This window comes from Leopardus geoffroyi, chromosome A1, assembly GCF_018350155.1.
Source record: "Leopardus geoffroyi isolate Oge1 chromosome A1, O.geoffroyi_Oge1_pat1.0, whole genome shotgun sequence".
Classification (NCBI taxonomy): domain Eukaryota; kingdom Metazoa; phylum Chordata; class Mammalia; order Carnivora; family Felidae; genus Leopardus; species Leopardus geoffroyi.
In genome coordinates, this window is record NC_059326.1 from 90,981,919 (window position 1) to 90,999,169 (window position 17,251).

The following is a 17,251-nucleotide window of genomic DNA, read 5'->3' on the forward strand; positions in this document are numbered from 1 at the left end:
TGATCTCACATTTGTGAGATCAAGTCTTGCATCAGGCTCTGCACTGGGTGTGGGGCCTGCTTGGGATTCTCTCTCCCATTCTTTCTCTCTCTCTCTACCCTCACCACCCCTCTTCCCCACTTGTGCTCTCTCTCTAAAAAAGAAAAAGAAGAAGAAAAAGAAAAAGAAAGAAAAAGAAAAAGAAAAAGAAAAAGAAACAAAACTCACATTCCATTATTTTTACTATTTTTTTAAGTTAGGCTTTTTATATTTTTTCTATGAATTTAAAAATTATTATATGTTCTTTGTAACCTTAGCATTTAATATTTAATGATTCTTATAAAATTTGACAAATTGGTGCTCTTCATAATTCCATTGATCAATTTTACCATGACTTAGTGGAAACTAGCATATTTCCTCCCAAAGTAAAAAAAAATCTTTATCTGATCTGGAGTCTGTGCCCTATTTATTATTCTCCAGTGAGGAGTCTTGAATCATTTGAGAGAAGAATTAAACTTCATAGGACTCATCATCTCTGAGAAATCTCTGATACTGAGTAAGGGAGGAGCTATAGATAAAAGGATTCCCATATTCCTTCCATTTATAGAGTTTTTCCTTAGTGTGAACTTTTTTGTGTCTACAAAGGTTTGATCTATAACTGTAGGCTTTCCCACACTCCATGCACTTGTAGAGTTTCTCGCCAGTATGGATCCTCTCGTGCTCTGTTAGGAATGAATACTGGCTGAAGGCTTTCCCACACTGATTACACTGGTAGGGTTTCTCCCCAGTGTGAATTCTCTGATGCCTGTAAAGGTTGGATTTGCAACCAAAGGCTTTCCCGCATTCTCCACATGGGTAAAGCTTTTCCCCGGTGTGAATTTTACGATGTTCACTGAAGGATGAATACTGGTTGAAGGCTTTCCCACATTCATTGCACTGGTAGGGTTTCTGACCAGTATGAATTCGCTGGTGTTCAATAAGGGTGGAGATGCGTGTGAAGGTTCTCCCACATTCCAAGCATTTACACAGTTGTTCTCCAGTATGAAGCTTCTGATGTTCAGCCAGGGATGCAAACTGGCTGTAACCTTTCCCACATTCACTGCATTTGTAGGGTTTCTCCCCTGTGTGGATTCTTTGGTGTCTGTGAAGTTTTGCTCTACAATTGAAGGCCTTCTCACATTCAGCACATTTATAGAGTTTCTCTCCAGTATGAATCCTCTGATGTACAGTGAGGGTTGAACACTGGCTAAAGGCTTTACCACATTCCTTACACTGGTAGGGTTTCTCGCCGGTGTGCACCCTCAGGTGTTTGATTAGGGTCGAGCTGCTGCTAAACGCCTTCTCACATTCATTACATTTGTAAGGTTTCTCTCCAGTATGAATTCTCTGATGGGCAAGAAGGGAGGATCTGTGGCTAAAGGGTTTCCCACACTCACTACATCTGTAGGGTTTCTCACCAGTGTGAATTCTCTGGTGTTCAATCAGATGGAGACTCTGGTTGAAGCTTTTCCCACATTCATTACAAAGATGAGGTTTTTCTCCTGGGTAAATCTGGATGCATCTCATTAAATCAAAATTCTGTTTAAAATCTCTCCCAAACGTGTAATATATATTGGGTATCCTTTCTATAGGAACACTCTGTTGTGTGACAAGAATTGTATTTATAAGTAAGCCTTTCCCCAATTCAAGACGTGTCTGCTTTACATCTCCACTCACAGTTTTTTTGTGTGAGGTCATGATTTGCTGAAGAGGTTTCTTCCGTTGCTCCTGTTCTGTTCCACTCTCCAATTCCAAAGTCTGTCCAAAATCGATGTCCCAGTGACCAAACTTAATGGACTTTTTCTTTATTATTCCCTGAGATGTTTCTTCTATAGAAATGTCCTGTCTGGGAGGTGAGGCTTCCATTTCAGGCCAAGTCTTGAAACCTGGAGTGGATCAGAAGCATTAACGGCACCTCTATGGGAAGAGAGAAACATGCAACCGTGGAACAGTAAAATTGGCAATAGTACATATAAAACAGGTCTGAGAGGCGGCTGGGTGGCTCAGTCAGCTGAACATCCGACTCTTGGTTTCAACTCAGGTCATGATCCCAGGGTTGTGGGATCCAGCCCCATGTCGGGCTCTGCACTGAAAGTGGAGCCTGCTTGAGATTCTCTCTATCCCTCTCTCTCTGCCCTTCTCCCCTGCTCTCTCTCTCTCTCAAAAAATAAATAAATAAAAGAGGTTTTATACCTCTTTTGATCTCAAATATGGACTTGCCACTGGGGAAAAACAGGATAGGATGGAAAGGAAGAGTGGTAAACAGGTGAAGGAGTGGTGTCGGAGAATACAGTGAACAGATTAACACTGGAAACAAAGACATTGCGACTTGAGAGAAGCAGAGGCAGAGAGAACGGGTTGAGCTGAAGGTATGAGGCTACAGAAAAATGTTAGCTCCTAAGCTCGAGTTGAATAAACTGTGGCATATTTCAGTGTATCATTTCCTGTTCTGTATTCCAGGCCATGAGGTAGGTAACTTGTCTTTATTTTCTCCTTTTTTTTTTTTTTAAAGTTTACTTACTTACTTATCTATCTATCTATCTATCTATTTATTTATTTATTTATTTATTTATTTATTTATTTTTTGCATAATCTCTACACCCAACGTGGGGCTCGAACTCACAAGCCCAAGATTTAGAGTTGTGTGCCCCTCCAAGTGAGTCAGCCAGGCACCCGTATCTTCTTTCTATTCACATGTGGATTTTATGATGTTAGTGCCCATAGCTGAAATTCTAGGTGTGATCATTTAAAAATATCTGTGATGTTTTCCTTAAATTTTGTGAATCTGTATATGAATATGATTTCGTATCATAGTCTGTGAAAGGAGAAACAGTCTATTAATAAGAGGGTGCTCAGGTTTTCAAACTTATAGCAGCCCTGAAGCATGACTGTATTGAGGATTTCTGATCTAAATTCAAGATGCTGACTATAAAGAAGAGGAAAATATGTAATAAATCAGCCTCGTGCAACAACCTATCCCTGGTGATTGGAGGAATAACAGTTTTGTTCACACCTCCCTGCCCCCACTTTTCCCTTCCAAATTGATCACGAGGAAAAATAGATACAGTCATCTCTTCTAATAAGCTGCAACCAGAAGACTGACCTCCTTTTGTAGGAATCTTTTTCTTTTTATATTTGTATTATTTATTAAAGTTTTAATTTTTTTAATGTTTATTCATTTATTTGAGAGAGAGAGTAAGAGAGAGACAGAGTTTGAGTAAGGGAGGGGCAGAAAGAGAAGGAGACACAGAATCCGAAGCAGGTTCCAGGTTCTGAGCTGTCACCACACAGCCTGACGTGGGGCTCAAACTCACGAACCGCGAGATCATGACCTGAGCCGAAGTCGGACACTTAACAGACTGTCACCCAAGCGCCCCCTAAAGATTTTATTTTTAAGTAATCTCTATACCCAGCATGGGGCTCAAACTCACAACCCCAAGATCAAAGGTCTCATGCTCCACTGACTGAGCCAGCCAGGCACCCCTGTGAGAATCTCTTTAGACAAATGAAAGTTTACAAGAAATGTGGAGTCAATATGCCCCAAAGTTCTGAAATATGCCCAAGCCCCAAGCTCAGATATGATGTTAAGTGAAAGGATTCAGCTTGAGCTGATTCTATGGAACTGTGGGCTCAAATCTGGCTTTCTTTAATTAATCCATGATTGAAAATAGGTTAAAACTAGGTCTGTGTAATTAGGTAATTGTATGTATTTAAATTTAGGTTAATAAAAATCCATCAGGTTTTAGTAATAAAATATATATGATTAAAATTAAATAATAAGAGGAAAAAGGCACACAGGCTATAAATCTGTATAAAAATATAGATTTTTCTTCAAGATGTTAATGGAAAACCTAACAGTTTGCAAGTTAAAGGATTGACCAGGGTACCTCCCCTCTTTTTATCCTTTGTCACAATATGACATTCCCTGCCCATCCAGAAATCTAATAGGCTACTCTAATCTCATTTTTCTAAAGAAATTTAATGACTAAAGCCTAAATCAGTCTCTCTCTCTCTCTTCCAAAACATATTTTACTTAAACATTCTATCACTTAACATATATACATACACGAAGTCTGAAAATAATTCAAGTGTTTGTTCAAGGAGAATATCTTGATTCTTGTTAATGTACATTATTAGTGTATATTAATATAGACATATTATGTGTATATATGTATATACTATACATACATATTGTATATTATACACACTATAATGTATATTATATACCTATATTATACATTAACATTATAAACATTAACATCATTATTTGTTAATTCCTTACTGTGCACATGATAAGCATGCAATTAGAGTGTCTTGCATAAAAAAAAATAATGGGAGCATGTGGGTGGTGCAATCGGTTAAGCAACTGACTCTTGATCTTGGCTCAGGTCATGATCTCACAGTATAGGAGTTTGAGTCTGGCATTAGGCTCTGCACTGATGGTGCGAACCCTGCTTGGAATTCTGTCTCTCCTCTCTGCCCGCCCCTTCTTGTGCTCTCTTTCTCTCTCAAAATAAATAAACATAAAAAACAACAAAACTGGGCAGAGTTAGTTGGAAAAATTATGAAGAGCAGGTGACCTCAAAAATGAAAAGGGATTCCCTCCTCTTATAACAGACTCCTGAAACCCAGTCATTTATTGAACAAATAGTGAATAATCAGCAATGATAATATGAAACGTACAAATGATTAAACAGTAATGGTTCATTTCTCCTTGATATGAGAAGCCTCGGCTGTATAATGTTGGTGTGAGGTTCAGAGAACCAAGACACCAACACGAACAGTATTAGCAAGGAGTGGTTCTATAAAGGAAGCTGGATAATAAAGAGCGAGGGGATGGATTTCAGTAGAAAACGAAAAGAGGAGTCTATGAGTCAGAAAGAAGGCCTGATCAAAGTCATCTGTGGGGAAAGTAAACCTATTTGGGGGCGGGGGGAGGGGCTTAATGACTAAAAGAGGAAATCCAGGTTCGAATTCATTTAAAAAAATTTTTTTAATGTTTATTTATTTTTGAGAGAGAGAGAGGGTGCACGCGCGAGAGAGCAAGCGCACTAGAGGGGGAGGGGCAGAGAGAGAGGGAGACACAGAATCCGAAGCAGGCTCCAGGCTCCGAGCTGTCAGCACAGAGCTGTGAGCTCATGACCTAAGCCGAAGTCAGAGGCTTAACTGACTGAGCCACCCAGGCGCCTCTGGAATAACAGGGTAAAGCCAAACACAGAGTTCCTGAACAACTGGCAGAAGAATTCAGAATAATAATACAGGTCACAGGAGGGGTTGTAAGTTCTTAGGCAGATAATAATAGGAAACGGTGGCCTTATTTGGTAAGAATGAGGACAGAGTGGAAGGTGAACAATGATATAGCTGCCATGGTCTGGTTGCACTGAGTACTTAAATCTGAGCTTCCTCGGCACTGAGTTAATCATAAAGGCAGTTCAATTACACTCAAAAAATATTAAGTGAAGGCAGTATATTTGATGCTACAGGCACAGAATTCAAAGACAGACCTGGTTTCTTCCTTAAATATGCACAATCCAATTAGGAAAAGAAATAACAGGAGAATAACTATAATTCACTACAACAGATGCTGTAATGGATGTGTTCAAGGCATCCAGAAAGTGCTGTATGAATGCGACTGACTGGAAAATGGATGCTGACTGGGAAGCAGGAAAAAATAAGAAAAACCCACAGATGAGGGGGGGCAGATGGATCTAAGGTTTCCTGTGGACAAGGGGGAAGCAGTAACCCGAGAAGGAATGACACACAAATGTTAATGAGGGTTCAGGTTTGGCCAGAACATGGAGCCGGAGTGGAAGTGGCCACTGATTCCTATAAAGCAACATGGAGACAGGCTACGAAGTAGGTTTAATGTCACATTAAGGAATTTTACTTTACTCCGTGGATAAAGAGAGAAACAACAAGGTCTCTTAAGGTATGGGAATAACACCTGAGTTTTGAAAAGATCAATCACTCTGCTGATGGCCCAGAAGGTGAGAGAGGAGAACAAGGCTCAGAGAAGGTAGGTAACTTTCCCCGTAGCTCAGAGCACTTGGAAGCCGTGGCAGGGGTAACATGAAATCAGGAAATGTCCAAAGTCAAATCATGATCTTATGTGCTAGGCTGTACTATTCAGTAACTCTTTCTTTGGAGAAAACTGTATTTTTCTTTTCTTTTTTAATTTTTTTAATGTTTCTTTATTTTCAAGAGAGAGTGCACATGCACACGTGCATGAGTTGGCGAGAGGCAGAGAGAGAGGAAGACACAGAATCCCGGGGCTCGAACTCATGAACCATAAGACCATGACCTGAGCCGAAGTTGGACACTTAACTGACTGAGCCACCCAGGCGCCCCTAGAAAACTGTATTTTAATAAAGGTGAAAAGTATTTGTGAAGACAACGAGCAAACAAAACATGCCAATAAAGGCAAGAATCATAGATTATAAAGGTCAAACCACAAAGACCACAAACCACAAAATATTGCCCAGGCTGTGTCACACGGTGAACAGAAATTACACTGGTGATCGAGGCTTTTCTCACTGCTTTTCAGCTTTTCCAGCTCTGCCAGCAAAGTGTTTGACAATCTCTGATGCACTGTTTCTTCCGTGATAAAGAGAGGTATCTAAATTTGACGGTCTTCAAGTGATCTTCTAACTTCAACAACTTACAGTTTTATGATAAAGACCAGTGAGCTTAGACTAGGCTAGAAGAGGAGTCTACAAACTACAGGTCTCTGGGCCAACTCCAGCTGATACCTCCTTCTGGTGCTAGAAGGCAGCCACACCTATGGGTTGACTACTTACTGTCTCTGTCTGCATTTGCATTACCTTGCACTAAGATGGCGGAGTTTAAGGACTGCAAAAGAGACCTGTGGCCCCCAATGCCAAAATATTTACCATCTGGTCCACTGTGGGAAAAGCATGCCAAGCCCTGGACCAGAAAAGCTACAGAGGTCCAGGGGAGCTGGTTGACTCTCACAGTGGGACACGACAGCCCTAGTCTCCAGGGACATAAAAGGGAAATGCTGGGTTAAGAAACCAGAGACACGGAAGCGTTGACAACACCCTGAAATATGGGGTTGTGAGAGAAATTACAAAGAATTCAAGACGCAACCGAAGGTGTAAAGTTTTTCAAGTCTGTCATGTGTAATTGCAGATGGAAAGAAAACCGTGGAGATCAAGAGGCCAAGACAGCAGAAGGAAGTGGGTGAAGTGGCAGAGAAGGAAAGAGGGAAAGGGGGGCGCGTTAAGCAAACAAAGAGGTCTACTCAGGGGCCTTTTGCTGCAAAGAAAACCATTATCACCAAGGAACTTCCCATGAGGGGGCCCTGGCTCAGCACTTCCAGCAAAATTCTCAGAGCACCGCCTCCTCCTGACCTGCTCTCATATACACCCCACCCTGTGCCCGGTTCCCAGCCGCGCACTCACCCAGACAGGCGTCTTGAGGGGTTTCCCTTTCCACCACGCAAGGATCCTCGCCTTGCTGCAACCGGCAGATCACCTTTGGCGTCGAAGATGGAATCCCTGCTTGTGGGGAAGGGAATGGAGTTTGAGCAGATGGGGCAAGTCCAGAGCTCACAAACCAGAGCCAACAGGGCAGAGAAGGGAGCCTGGGGAGGTGGGGCACGCAGCACATCGCGGGTGGGTTTGGTTCAGAAACAACACAGCCTTATCCCTCTTCCCCCTTGACCCCCCACAGGACCCAGTGAGTGGAGGAGGACCACCCTGGTCAGGAGGAGGATCACCCTGGTCAGGAGGCAGGTGGGAGGAAGGCAGAGGAAGGGCATCCGGACACAAATGCATGCCTTGAATTCCGCAGAGGCTCTTCCTTTCCCAGGGGCTCGTTAGGGGAGAAACTGCGGACTCTGAACCCCACAGGGGCAGCTCTAAGGCGCTCCCACAGCGGATTCTCCCTTACAGACCAGCCTCCTTACCCAGCGAGACCAGGGTGCCATAGTTCTCCAGCATCACCTCCCGGTACAGGGTTCTCTGCGCAGAGTCCAGGCGCAGCCACTCGTCCTGGCTGAAGACCACAGCCACGTCCCTGAACGTCACAGACTCCTGTAACAGCAAACCCATTCCTGCTCACCCAGGACCAAGTTCTCCACCACTCGGTAAAGCCGGTGACGCAGGGATGTGCGACAACCAACCCTGATGTCCCAGGATTCTAAGTATATTTCAAATGGACTATTTATGTTACTTTTGGGACCCCCCCCATCGACAATTATACAAATATTTACTGAGAACCCACCATGTGTTGTGAGGGCAAAGTCGGGGAGAAAGGCCAAGTTCCTGCCAAAAGGGAATTTAAATCCGAGGCTGGGATCTGTCAAGTGAGCACAGACATCCACCTCCCTCTCACTCAAAATCCAAATTAAAGGAAAGGGGGGGGGGAAAATCAGAATACACTTAGAACAATGCCAGAAAACTGGAAAAGCCATTAGCAGAACCGAAACAAAAAAGAATTTCTGAGATGTAAAAGCAAATGATAAAAATAGTATTAGCTCATGTTTATTGAATACTTGTATGTCAGGAACTATGACAGGAACTTTGAACATAGTATCTTCACGAAGTTTCACAGAAATTCTATGAGGAAGACACTATAATTAAATTGTTTTGCAAGTGAAGAAGCAGCTCAGAGAGGTTACGTTACCTGCCAAGGTAATCTGTTAGAAAATGGTAGAGATTGGAACTGAATTCAGGCAGACTGACCACTAAACTAGACTGTCACATAGGTATCCACTGTCTACGGAAATTAAAAGACCCGGGGTCCCAGAGCTTCCTTGGGATTCTTAGTCTCCCTCTCTCTCTCTGTCCCTTCCCCACTGGCTCTTGGTCTCTCTTAAAAATACACATTTTAAAGAAATTAAAAGTAAATAAAAGACCCAAAGAACCTGCAAGACTATACACGTGCCAAAAGGGACTGTGAGAAAGTCAGTTTTTCCAAGAGAACTCCGTTAATCCACAAAATGAGAGAAATCAGAGGGTGGCCAATTATCAACTCTTATATGAAGGAGCTGTAAGGCATGAAAAAGGAATATGTGTGCTTTCACCTTGTGATTCTACTGTTAGGAGTCCACTATAAGAGAGCCTCACACAACTGAGTAGGGGTATTTGTTCAAAGATGTCTCTGGAAACTTTATTTGTAAGCCAATGGTTGTGGTAGGCTGAGTAACAAAACCTGTGAATGTTATATATATGACTAAAAGGACCCTGAAGATCTTCTTAAGGATTTTATTTTTGAGATGAGAAGATCCTGATTATCCAGATGGATCTGGTATATATATATATGTGCACACAAAAGTATTTGGAAGAATACAACAAGCCGTCCACCCTGATTATTCTTTCGTGTTTGTGGAGGAGCAGAAAAGCAATTTTTTGCTTATTACTCTCTACCCTTCCAGTAGGCTGACATTGTTTACAGGGTGTGTGCATTTATTCCGAAATTTTTAATTTTTTTATTTTTTGGAGAGAGAGAAAGTGCACGTGTGGGAGGGGGAGCAGAGAGAGAGAGAGAGATTGAGAATCTCAAGCAGGCTTCACACTCAGCATGGAGCCCTATGTGGGGCTTTATCTCATGACCCTGGGATCATGACCTGAGCTGAAATCAAGAATCGGATGCTCAACCGACTGAGCCAGTCAGGCGTCCCTGTTTTGAAATTGTTTACATTCCATTTTATGTATTGACTTTTCAGCTATACCTCTTTGCATTTTTTTAAAGATTTAAAAAAAAAATTTTTTTTTTAATTTTTTTTTTTTTTCAACGTTTATTCATTTTTGGGACAGAGAGAGACAGAGAATGAACGGGGGAGGGGCAGAGAGAGAGGGAGACACAGAATCGGAAACAGGCTCCAGGCTCCAAGCCATCAGCCCAGAGCCCGACGCGGGGCTCGAACTCACGGACCGCGAGATCGTGACCTGGCTGAAGTCGGACGCCTAACCGACTGCGCCACCCAGGCGCCCCTAAAAAAAAATTTTTTTTAAGTAATCGCTACACCCAGCGTGGGGCTCGAACTCACACCCCCAAGATCAAGAGTCTCAGGCTCCTCTGCCTGAGCTAGCCAGGCGCCCCACCTCTTTGCATTTTTAGTGGTTGCTCTGAGAATTATAACATACATCCTTAGTTCTTTATAGTCTATTAGAGCGAATATCTGATTTCACACAGAACGCAAGAACTTGCAAGTGTATGGGAACACCACCCCTTCTTCATGCTATCGTTAAAAAGACGCTCCCTGTTCAGAGAGCTGGCAGGACTCACCAGACCTCACCAAGCACGCTCATGGGAGGCAACAGGTACAAGTGCAACAAGACAAAGAGAGTGCAGCGAAGCCCTGGAGGATGGAGACATGTTCCATGTGCAATCTCCCTGTCCTTGTGCACACAGCCTAGGCCGTGTCCCTGGATCTGTAGGAGGAACTTTGAATCAGAAGGGCTTAAAGGGGAAACGCTCAGCAGGGGCCTTTTTTGTGTCAAGCAAGGCTTGTCAAACAAGGTAGGCCAGCTCCCAACCACCTGAGATGACCACCCTGGGGGGAGCCAGTGGCACTGGGATCTTAAACAGCACATCCACCGCCTTTGTTGTGCCTCAGAGTCAAAAATCAGCCATCCAGGCCCTCCCCAGAGATGAAGATAGAGCTTTTCTGGAAATAAAGACAGAGCTTTTTGAGTCCAACCATAAATGAACTCTAGACCCACAACTGTCATGTGTATTACCTCCACCTGCGTTATAAACCCCATGATACAGTATTGTTTTTGCTTTAAACAATCATAGGCATTTTATTTTTTTATTTATTTTTTAATGTTTATTTTTGAGAGAGAGAGAGAGAGAGAGGGAGAGAGCACAAGCAGGGGAGGAGCAGAGAGAGAAGGAGACACAGAATGTGAAGCTGGCTCCAGGCTCTGAGCTACCAGCACAGAGCCCAATGCGGGGCAGGGCTTGAACCCACCAACCGTGAGATCATGACCTGATCTGAAGTCAGATGCTCAACCGACTGAGCCACCCAGGCACTCCAATCATAGGCATTTTAAAGACACTGAGAGGAAAAAGTATTTATATATTTACATTTATCCACATGGCCTCCTTTTCCAATGCTCTTTATTTCCTTCCTAAGGTGAGAGCTCCCATCTGGCATTATTTCCTGTCAGCTTGAAGTAAGCATATACTTTAGCATATATTGCAGGGTGGGCCTGCTGACCATGACTTAGGTTCATTTTCATTTATCTGAAAATGTCTTTACTTAATTCTTTTTCTTTTTTTTTTTTTTAAGTTTATGTGAGAGAGAGGGATAGCGAGCAAGTGAGGCAGGGGAAGAATGACAGGGAGAGAATCCCAAGCAGGCTCCACACCCTCAGCACAGAGCCTAACGCGGGGCTCAATCTCTCGACTATGAGATCATGACCTGAGCCAAAATCAAGAGTCTGATGCTTAACCGACTGAGTCACCCAGGCGCCTCTACTTCATCTTCCTTCTTAAAGAATATTTTCATTGGTGGGGCGCCTGGGCAGCTCAGTTGGTTAAGCATCCGATTTCGGCTCAGGTCATGATCTCACAGTTCGTGGGTTGGAGCCCTGCATTGGGCTCTGTGCTGACAGCTTAAAGCCTGGAGCCTGTTTCGGATTCTGTGTCTCCCTCTCTCTCCCTGCTCCTCCCCCCGCTCATGCTGTCTCTCTCTCTCCTTCAAAAATAAATAAAAACATTAAAAAAAATTTTTTTTTAAATATTTTCATTGGTTATAGAATTCTGGGTTCACAGTTTCTTTCTTTCATGTAAAACACCACTCGATCATTTTCTGGCCCTTGTTTCTGATGAGAAGCCAATGGACGTTCAGATACTGATGCTCTGTATTTAGTACAGTACTCTTTATTCTATCTGCTTTCAAATCTTGTTTTCAGTAAATTAGAGGTCAAAAAAAACTCACAAAAAACGCTGAGTTGCAAACATCCTCCTCTTCATCTTCCCTTAGCTGAAATCAAGTGGGTCTCTCAGAAAAGCTTGCGGGTATGGGAAAAGCTCAGACAGTGAAAATCCCTACCTGTGGGCAGAGGGCACCCCAGGTGATGGCTGGGTATTGCTTTCACTTCATTTTGCTGGCCTTTACATTTTGGTTTCCCACAACACACATCTCCTTGTAATTAGAGAATCAAAGCAAAGTCCAGCCTAGTGGCAAGAGGCAGACCAATTTGGCAGGCCCTAAAATAATGTCGTTGCTGCTTATGATGATAATAATGGTAGTTAACAGCTAGCATTTACTGAGATTTAATATGTACCATCACTGTTCTCAGAATTTTACGTATACTTAAGTTCTCAGAGCATAACATTAATGTATATCTGGGTTCGAGGCTAGCTGGAAGACCCTGGTCAAGTTACTTGCTCCTCTGTGCCTCAGTTTCCTCACCCGTAAAATGCAGATATTAACAGTCCTGTTACATGGATCAAACGAGGTATGTATGTCATTAATCCCACTTACAAATGAGGAAATGAGGCACACAGAGAGAAAATAACTTGCCAAGGTCACAACCCCAGCTTGGAGGTGAACTTATGAACTCAAGTTCCAGAGTCTACATTTGTAACATGTAGGCTACCACTACTTTGGGGGAAAGCAGTCAATGAAAACAGAGGCTTTGGGGCTGGCAGAACAGAAAACCCACGGAAGGAACAGGAGCTGGCATCGGGGGAAAGCTGGGACTTCCATGTGGAAATATTTCCTAAGAGTTCTAGACTGTGTCTCTAGGGAAAAGTTGAGGCCTGAGAACAGAGATTTGGGAAAGATCTTCAGGTTAAAGTAATGAAAATGGATCTTAGGGGCACCTGGGTGGCTCGGCTGGTTAAGCATCTGACTCTTGATTTCGGCTCAGGTCATGATCTTGCAGTTCATGAGATCAAGCCCCGAAAAGGGCTATGCACTGACAGCATGGAGCCTGCTTGGGATTCTCTCTCTCCCTCTTTCTCTGCCCCTCTCCCCCACTCTCTCGCAAAAATAAACTTTAAAAAAAAAAAGAGGGGCACCTGGGTGGCTCAGTTGGTTTAAGCGTTTGACTTTGGCTCAGGTCATGATCTCACAGTTTTGTTGTTTTTTTTTGTTTTTTTTTTTTAATTTTTTTTTTTCAACGTTTATTTATTTTGGGGACAGAGAGAGACAGAGCATGAACGGGGGAGGGGCAGAGAGAGAGGGAGACACAGAATCCCAAACAGGCTCCAGGCTCTGAGCCATCAGCCCAGAGCCTGACACGGGGCTCGAACTCACGGACCGCGAGATCGTGACCTGGCTGAAGTCGGACGCTTAACCGACTGCGCCACCCAGGCGCCCCATGATCTCACAGTTTTTAAGTTTGAGCCCCATGTTGGGCTCTATGCTGACAGCTCAGAGCCTGGAGCCTGCTTCAGATTCTGTGTCTCCCTCTCTTTCTGCCCCTCCTCTGCTCACACTCTGTGTGCCCCTCTCTCTCAAAAATAAATAAACGTTAAAAATTTTTTTTAAAAATACATATGGAAGTGGAATGGGAATTCAAGTTCAAGGAATAAAGAGAAAATGTACAGTTTTCAGGGGTGCCTGGGTGGCTCATTCAGTTAAGCTTCTGACTGGCTCAGGTCATGATATCAACGTTTCATAGGTTTAAGCCCCGCGTCAGGCTCTGTGCTGACAGCTCAGAGCCTGGAGCCTGCTTCAGATTCTGTGTCTGCCTCTCCCCTGCTCACACTCTGTGTGTGTCTCTCTCTCAAAGATAAATAAATGTTAAAAAAAAGAAAAAGAAAATGGATCTAAAAAGGGCAAAGAGCAAGAAGGGCCCAGGAGGGGAGTGTGAATAAATCAAAGCCAGTAGACAAGATTCAGAGGAGAAGACAGAGATAATTAGTCAGATGGATAAGGAAGACATCTGGACAGTTTACCGTCACACCTGTGCTCGGCTCCCAGCCCCCCCGTCCTCCCAAGTGCTGGCCTCAGAGCCCAAGCTAAGCTGAACTCCTTCTGGCCTTCAGTATCAGCTCAAAATGACCCCACTACTTCCAGGATCTTTTCCCTAACTCCTCTTGGACCTTTAATCATTTCCTAACTGAGGTCAATACGATGAACTCCCTGAAGACAGAAACAACCTCTTTCCTCTTCGTGACCCCAGTGCTCTGAACAGTATCCTGTGCATAGTCGGTGCTCAGTGTTTTTTGAAGGTGTCTTTGGTCCTTCCATGTCTTTGCACCAAGCAAGATTGTATCCTCTGTGAAGACAAAGACTGTCTAATACACCATGCCCCCACCAAGCGCTTATTGTAGCCCAAAGCACATGTTCAGCGAGTGCTGCCTCCGTCTTTGGTCATGAAGTTGGATTTAGGGTGAATTAAGAGTGACATAGAGACAGAGGAAGCACATTCCTCAGCAGCCCCTCCATGAATCCTGGATCCTGGGGAAAACTTAAAGAACCCTGGATTCCCCAGGTTTTGTTGGAGAGAAAAGTACTCAGACAAAAAATGGAAACATGTGCACCCTCTCTAAACCCAGAAAGCGATTCATAAGAAAGACAATCTTCACTTACTTTCACCTTAGTGGGCAGCAAATCCACAGCCATGCTTTCCTTCTCAGTTTTCCTGGCAAGAGGAGTGTAGACTGCTGACAAGGTAGATCTGGAGAGGAAAAGGTGTCATGAGGAACTCTGGTGTCAAGGGATGGCCTGGGGAGATGAAGTTACAACCACCCATAATGCCCACCAGGTCCCAGCAAAGCCGCACCACATAAATGATGCAAGCCAAGCAAACGCATGCTCACCAAGCCAATACAGCTCTAAGACAATTCTCCCATCTCCATCTCCCTGTATTAACCATACTTCTAACTGCTATAAACTGATGCTTTACGGTCACCTAAGGTCTATTAGCTGTGACTAAGCAAACTGTGATTCACCCAGATACCTGGAGTCCTTAGATAGCTTTAAAGTGTACACGCTGTAAAATCCACAATGAACATGAATTTCCCGGAGGCTGCCACTTTCAAATACAGACGGCCAACCCTAAGCCCGCCTGCCCCACCTAGCCCTTTCCTTCCCGAAGAAGCCACAGTCAAGTCACCTGCCCACATTTGCCTTGTCTTTCTGCCTCACAGGTGCCTTCCCTGAGTGGCCCTGCCTGGAATGCTACATTGGTCCCCAGGGAATAACACAACCTGCACACTTTCCTCCTCTCGCCCCCCTGCATCTGGACCTACCCTACCTCACCAGAGGTAATGTGGTTAAAACACTCCCTCTCGCACAAGATGCATGCCAGGCTGTTGCTTTGTCGGCCCCCCTACACACAAATCTCACAGGTGCCACCTCTTACAGCATCCACAGCGGGAAACAGCCCTCTTTGTCACACACAAATCCCAACTGGGAGAGCAAGGTGAGTGTGCCTGGAGCCGCCAGGCAGGTGTCAGAGAAGGACCCTGGCCACAGCTGCCTGCACTGGCTGCCTGGGTTTGCATGCAGAGGGCTCTCCAGGGTGCAGTGCCCAGTGTGAGAGCTCAACTAGCAGAGTATGGGGGCGAGGGGTGGGGGTCATCTGGGGCTGAGGCACCTCAGCCAGGGGAGGGAAGATGCTGTAGAGGTATTCACAGATTCCAGAATCTGGGGTGCTTTTCATATATTTTTAAGCCTCACAACGACTCTAAAACGTATGTATGGCTACCCCATTTCGCAGATGTGAGGGAGACTGAGAACTTAAGGAGTCACAGCGACCTGACAAAGAAACAAAAATGGTTAAGTAACAGGGACAGGAAGGGAATCCTTGCTCCAGTCCAGGGTCTTAGCTAAACGTGGCAAATTACCTGGCCATTGTGCCTCAGTTCCTTCATCTGTAAAATGGGGGCAGTGTGCAGTCAACTTACTGGTTATGCATGCAGCAGCATGAAATGAGTTAATCCATCCAAGCCGCTACACCACGGCCGGGCACACCTCGTTCTCGGCCAGCACGAGCTATTGTTTGTATTACTTCACTGAGAAGTCTCTCGGCAGACGGCCACCGGAGGCCCCCGCCCACAGCAGTCCCGGCACGCCCCAGCTCACCTGGCAGGGCGCTTCCTCCCCGCGCGTCTTCCGGGCCCGCGACACCCGCAAGGCACCGCCGCCCCGGCCGACCTCTGACCCACGGCCGCGCGGCGTCTCCCGGTGTCCGCGCGCGGCCCCGCCGGGCACCGCACTCCCCACCCAGACGGGACAGACGCTGGCTCCACCGCTGCGGGGAAGAGGCAGCCGGGAAGTCTCCGCTCCTTGCACACCGCCCCAGCGTAACCGAGATCACCCGCGCCTCTAGCCCCAGAAAGGCCGGGACCAGTCCCGCAACCCCGCGAACCCTGGAACTACTACTCCCGACATGCCTCCGCCCCGCGCGGACTACAGCTCCCAGAAGGCGGCTGGGCGACCCCCGGGAGAGGCACGTTCCCTCTCCCCGCGCGAGCCCCCGGGACCCGCTGTGCGAGGGGTCTGCAACGCGGGGGCGCGCGCACCTGATGGATAGGGCGGTCCCCTCGCAGTGCCCGCTGCCTGAATCCGCCTCTAGGCTTGTTTTGTTAGACCAGCAAGGTGATTTGAAAAACAAACCCTGAATTTAAACGCCTTTAGGAGGCTCTGCGCGCCACAGCTCCCCCTCCACTGGCTAGCTATGATTATTTTTATTTTAATACGTAGCACACCCCGAGGATAATGTATGCATAGGTACTGTTTGAGAAGGGCGCTTGTGGGGATGAGCACTGGGTGTGTATGTAAGCCAATCTGACAATAAATTATATTCATTAAAAAAAAAAAAAATGAAACCAATACCCACATACCCAATACTCTGCTTGAAAAGAGATTTGACCAGAATTTTTGAAGCCCGGTCCACAATGCTCCCCTGTCACTTATCTAAATTGTGTTAAGCATTTCACTCCCTTAGCTTGATGCGTATTCCACATGTATGTGTCCCACAATAATGTTTATTTTTGCAAGGTTTTGACCTTTATATAAATGGAGTCTGCTGTATGTTCTCCTATGACTTATATGCTCAACATGAACACAAAAAAAAAAAAAAAAAAAAAAAAATCAACCGGGGTGCCATTTGGTTAAGTCATCAACCAAGTCAGTTGGTTAAGCGGCTGACTTCAGCTCAGGTCATGATCTCCCTGTTCAGGAGTTCAAGCACTGGAGCCTGCTTCAGATTCTGTGTCTCCCTCTCTCTCTGCCCCTCCCCTGCTCACTCTGTCTCTCTCAAACATAAATAAATATTTTTTAAAAAATTTTAAACAACTG

General features: G+C 44.9%; 1 protein-coding gene across 3 annotated transcripts; it reads right to left on the reverse strand.

Annotated features, from left to right (window-relative positions):
• Nucleotides 1-440: 440 nt before the first annotated feature.
• On the reverse strand, nucleotides 441-16,361 carry ZNF354C (zinc finger protein 354C). 3 transcript variants are annotated; one of them, XM_045485171.1, is made up of 5 exons: nucleotides 16,034-16,358; nucleotides 14,537-14,624; nucleotides 7,946-8,072; nucleotides 7,440-7,535; nucleotides 441-1,904 (listed from the first exon to the last, which is right to left on the reverse strand). In XM_045485171.1, the coding sequence occupies exons 2-5, from the start codon at nucleotides 14,567-14,569 to the stop codon at nucleotides 490-492; spliced, it is 1,671 nt and encodes a 556-aa protein (XP_045341127.1). In that variant the 5' UTR covers nucleotides 14,570-14,624; nucleotides 16,034-16,358; the 3' UTR covers nucleotides 441-489. The 3 variants fall into 3 exon arrangements, with proteins under 3 accessions (XP_045341127.1, XP_045341117.1, XP_045341136.1); XM_045485161.1 differs by lacking the exon at nucleotides 16,034-16,358 and adding an exon at nucleotides 15,856-16,027; XM_045485180.1 differs by lacking the exons at nucleotides 7,440-7,535; nucleotides 7,946-8,072 and having other exon boundaries at nucleotides 16,034-16,361.
• Nucleotides 16,362-17,251: the final 890 nt, after the last annotated feature.

What these genes read in the sequence shown, in the direction of transcription:
- ZNF354C (XM_045485161.1), bottom strand. An exon ending in TGCTGCCCACTAAGGTGAAA is followed by an intron (nt 8,073 to 14,536) that starts GTAAGTGAAGAT and finishes TTGCTGTTACAG; the next exon opens with GAGTCTGTGACGTTCAGGGA. An exon ending in TGGCACCCTGGTCTCGCTGG is followed by an intron (nt 7,536 to 7,945) that starts GTAAGGAGGCTG and finishes CCCCACAAGCAG; the next exon opens with GGATTCCATCTTCGACGCCA.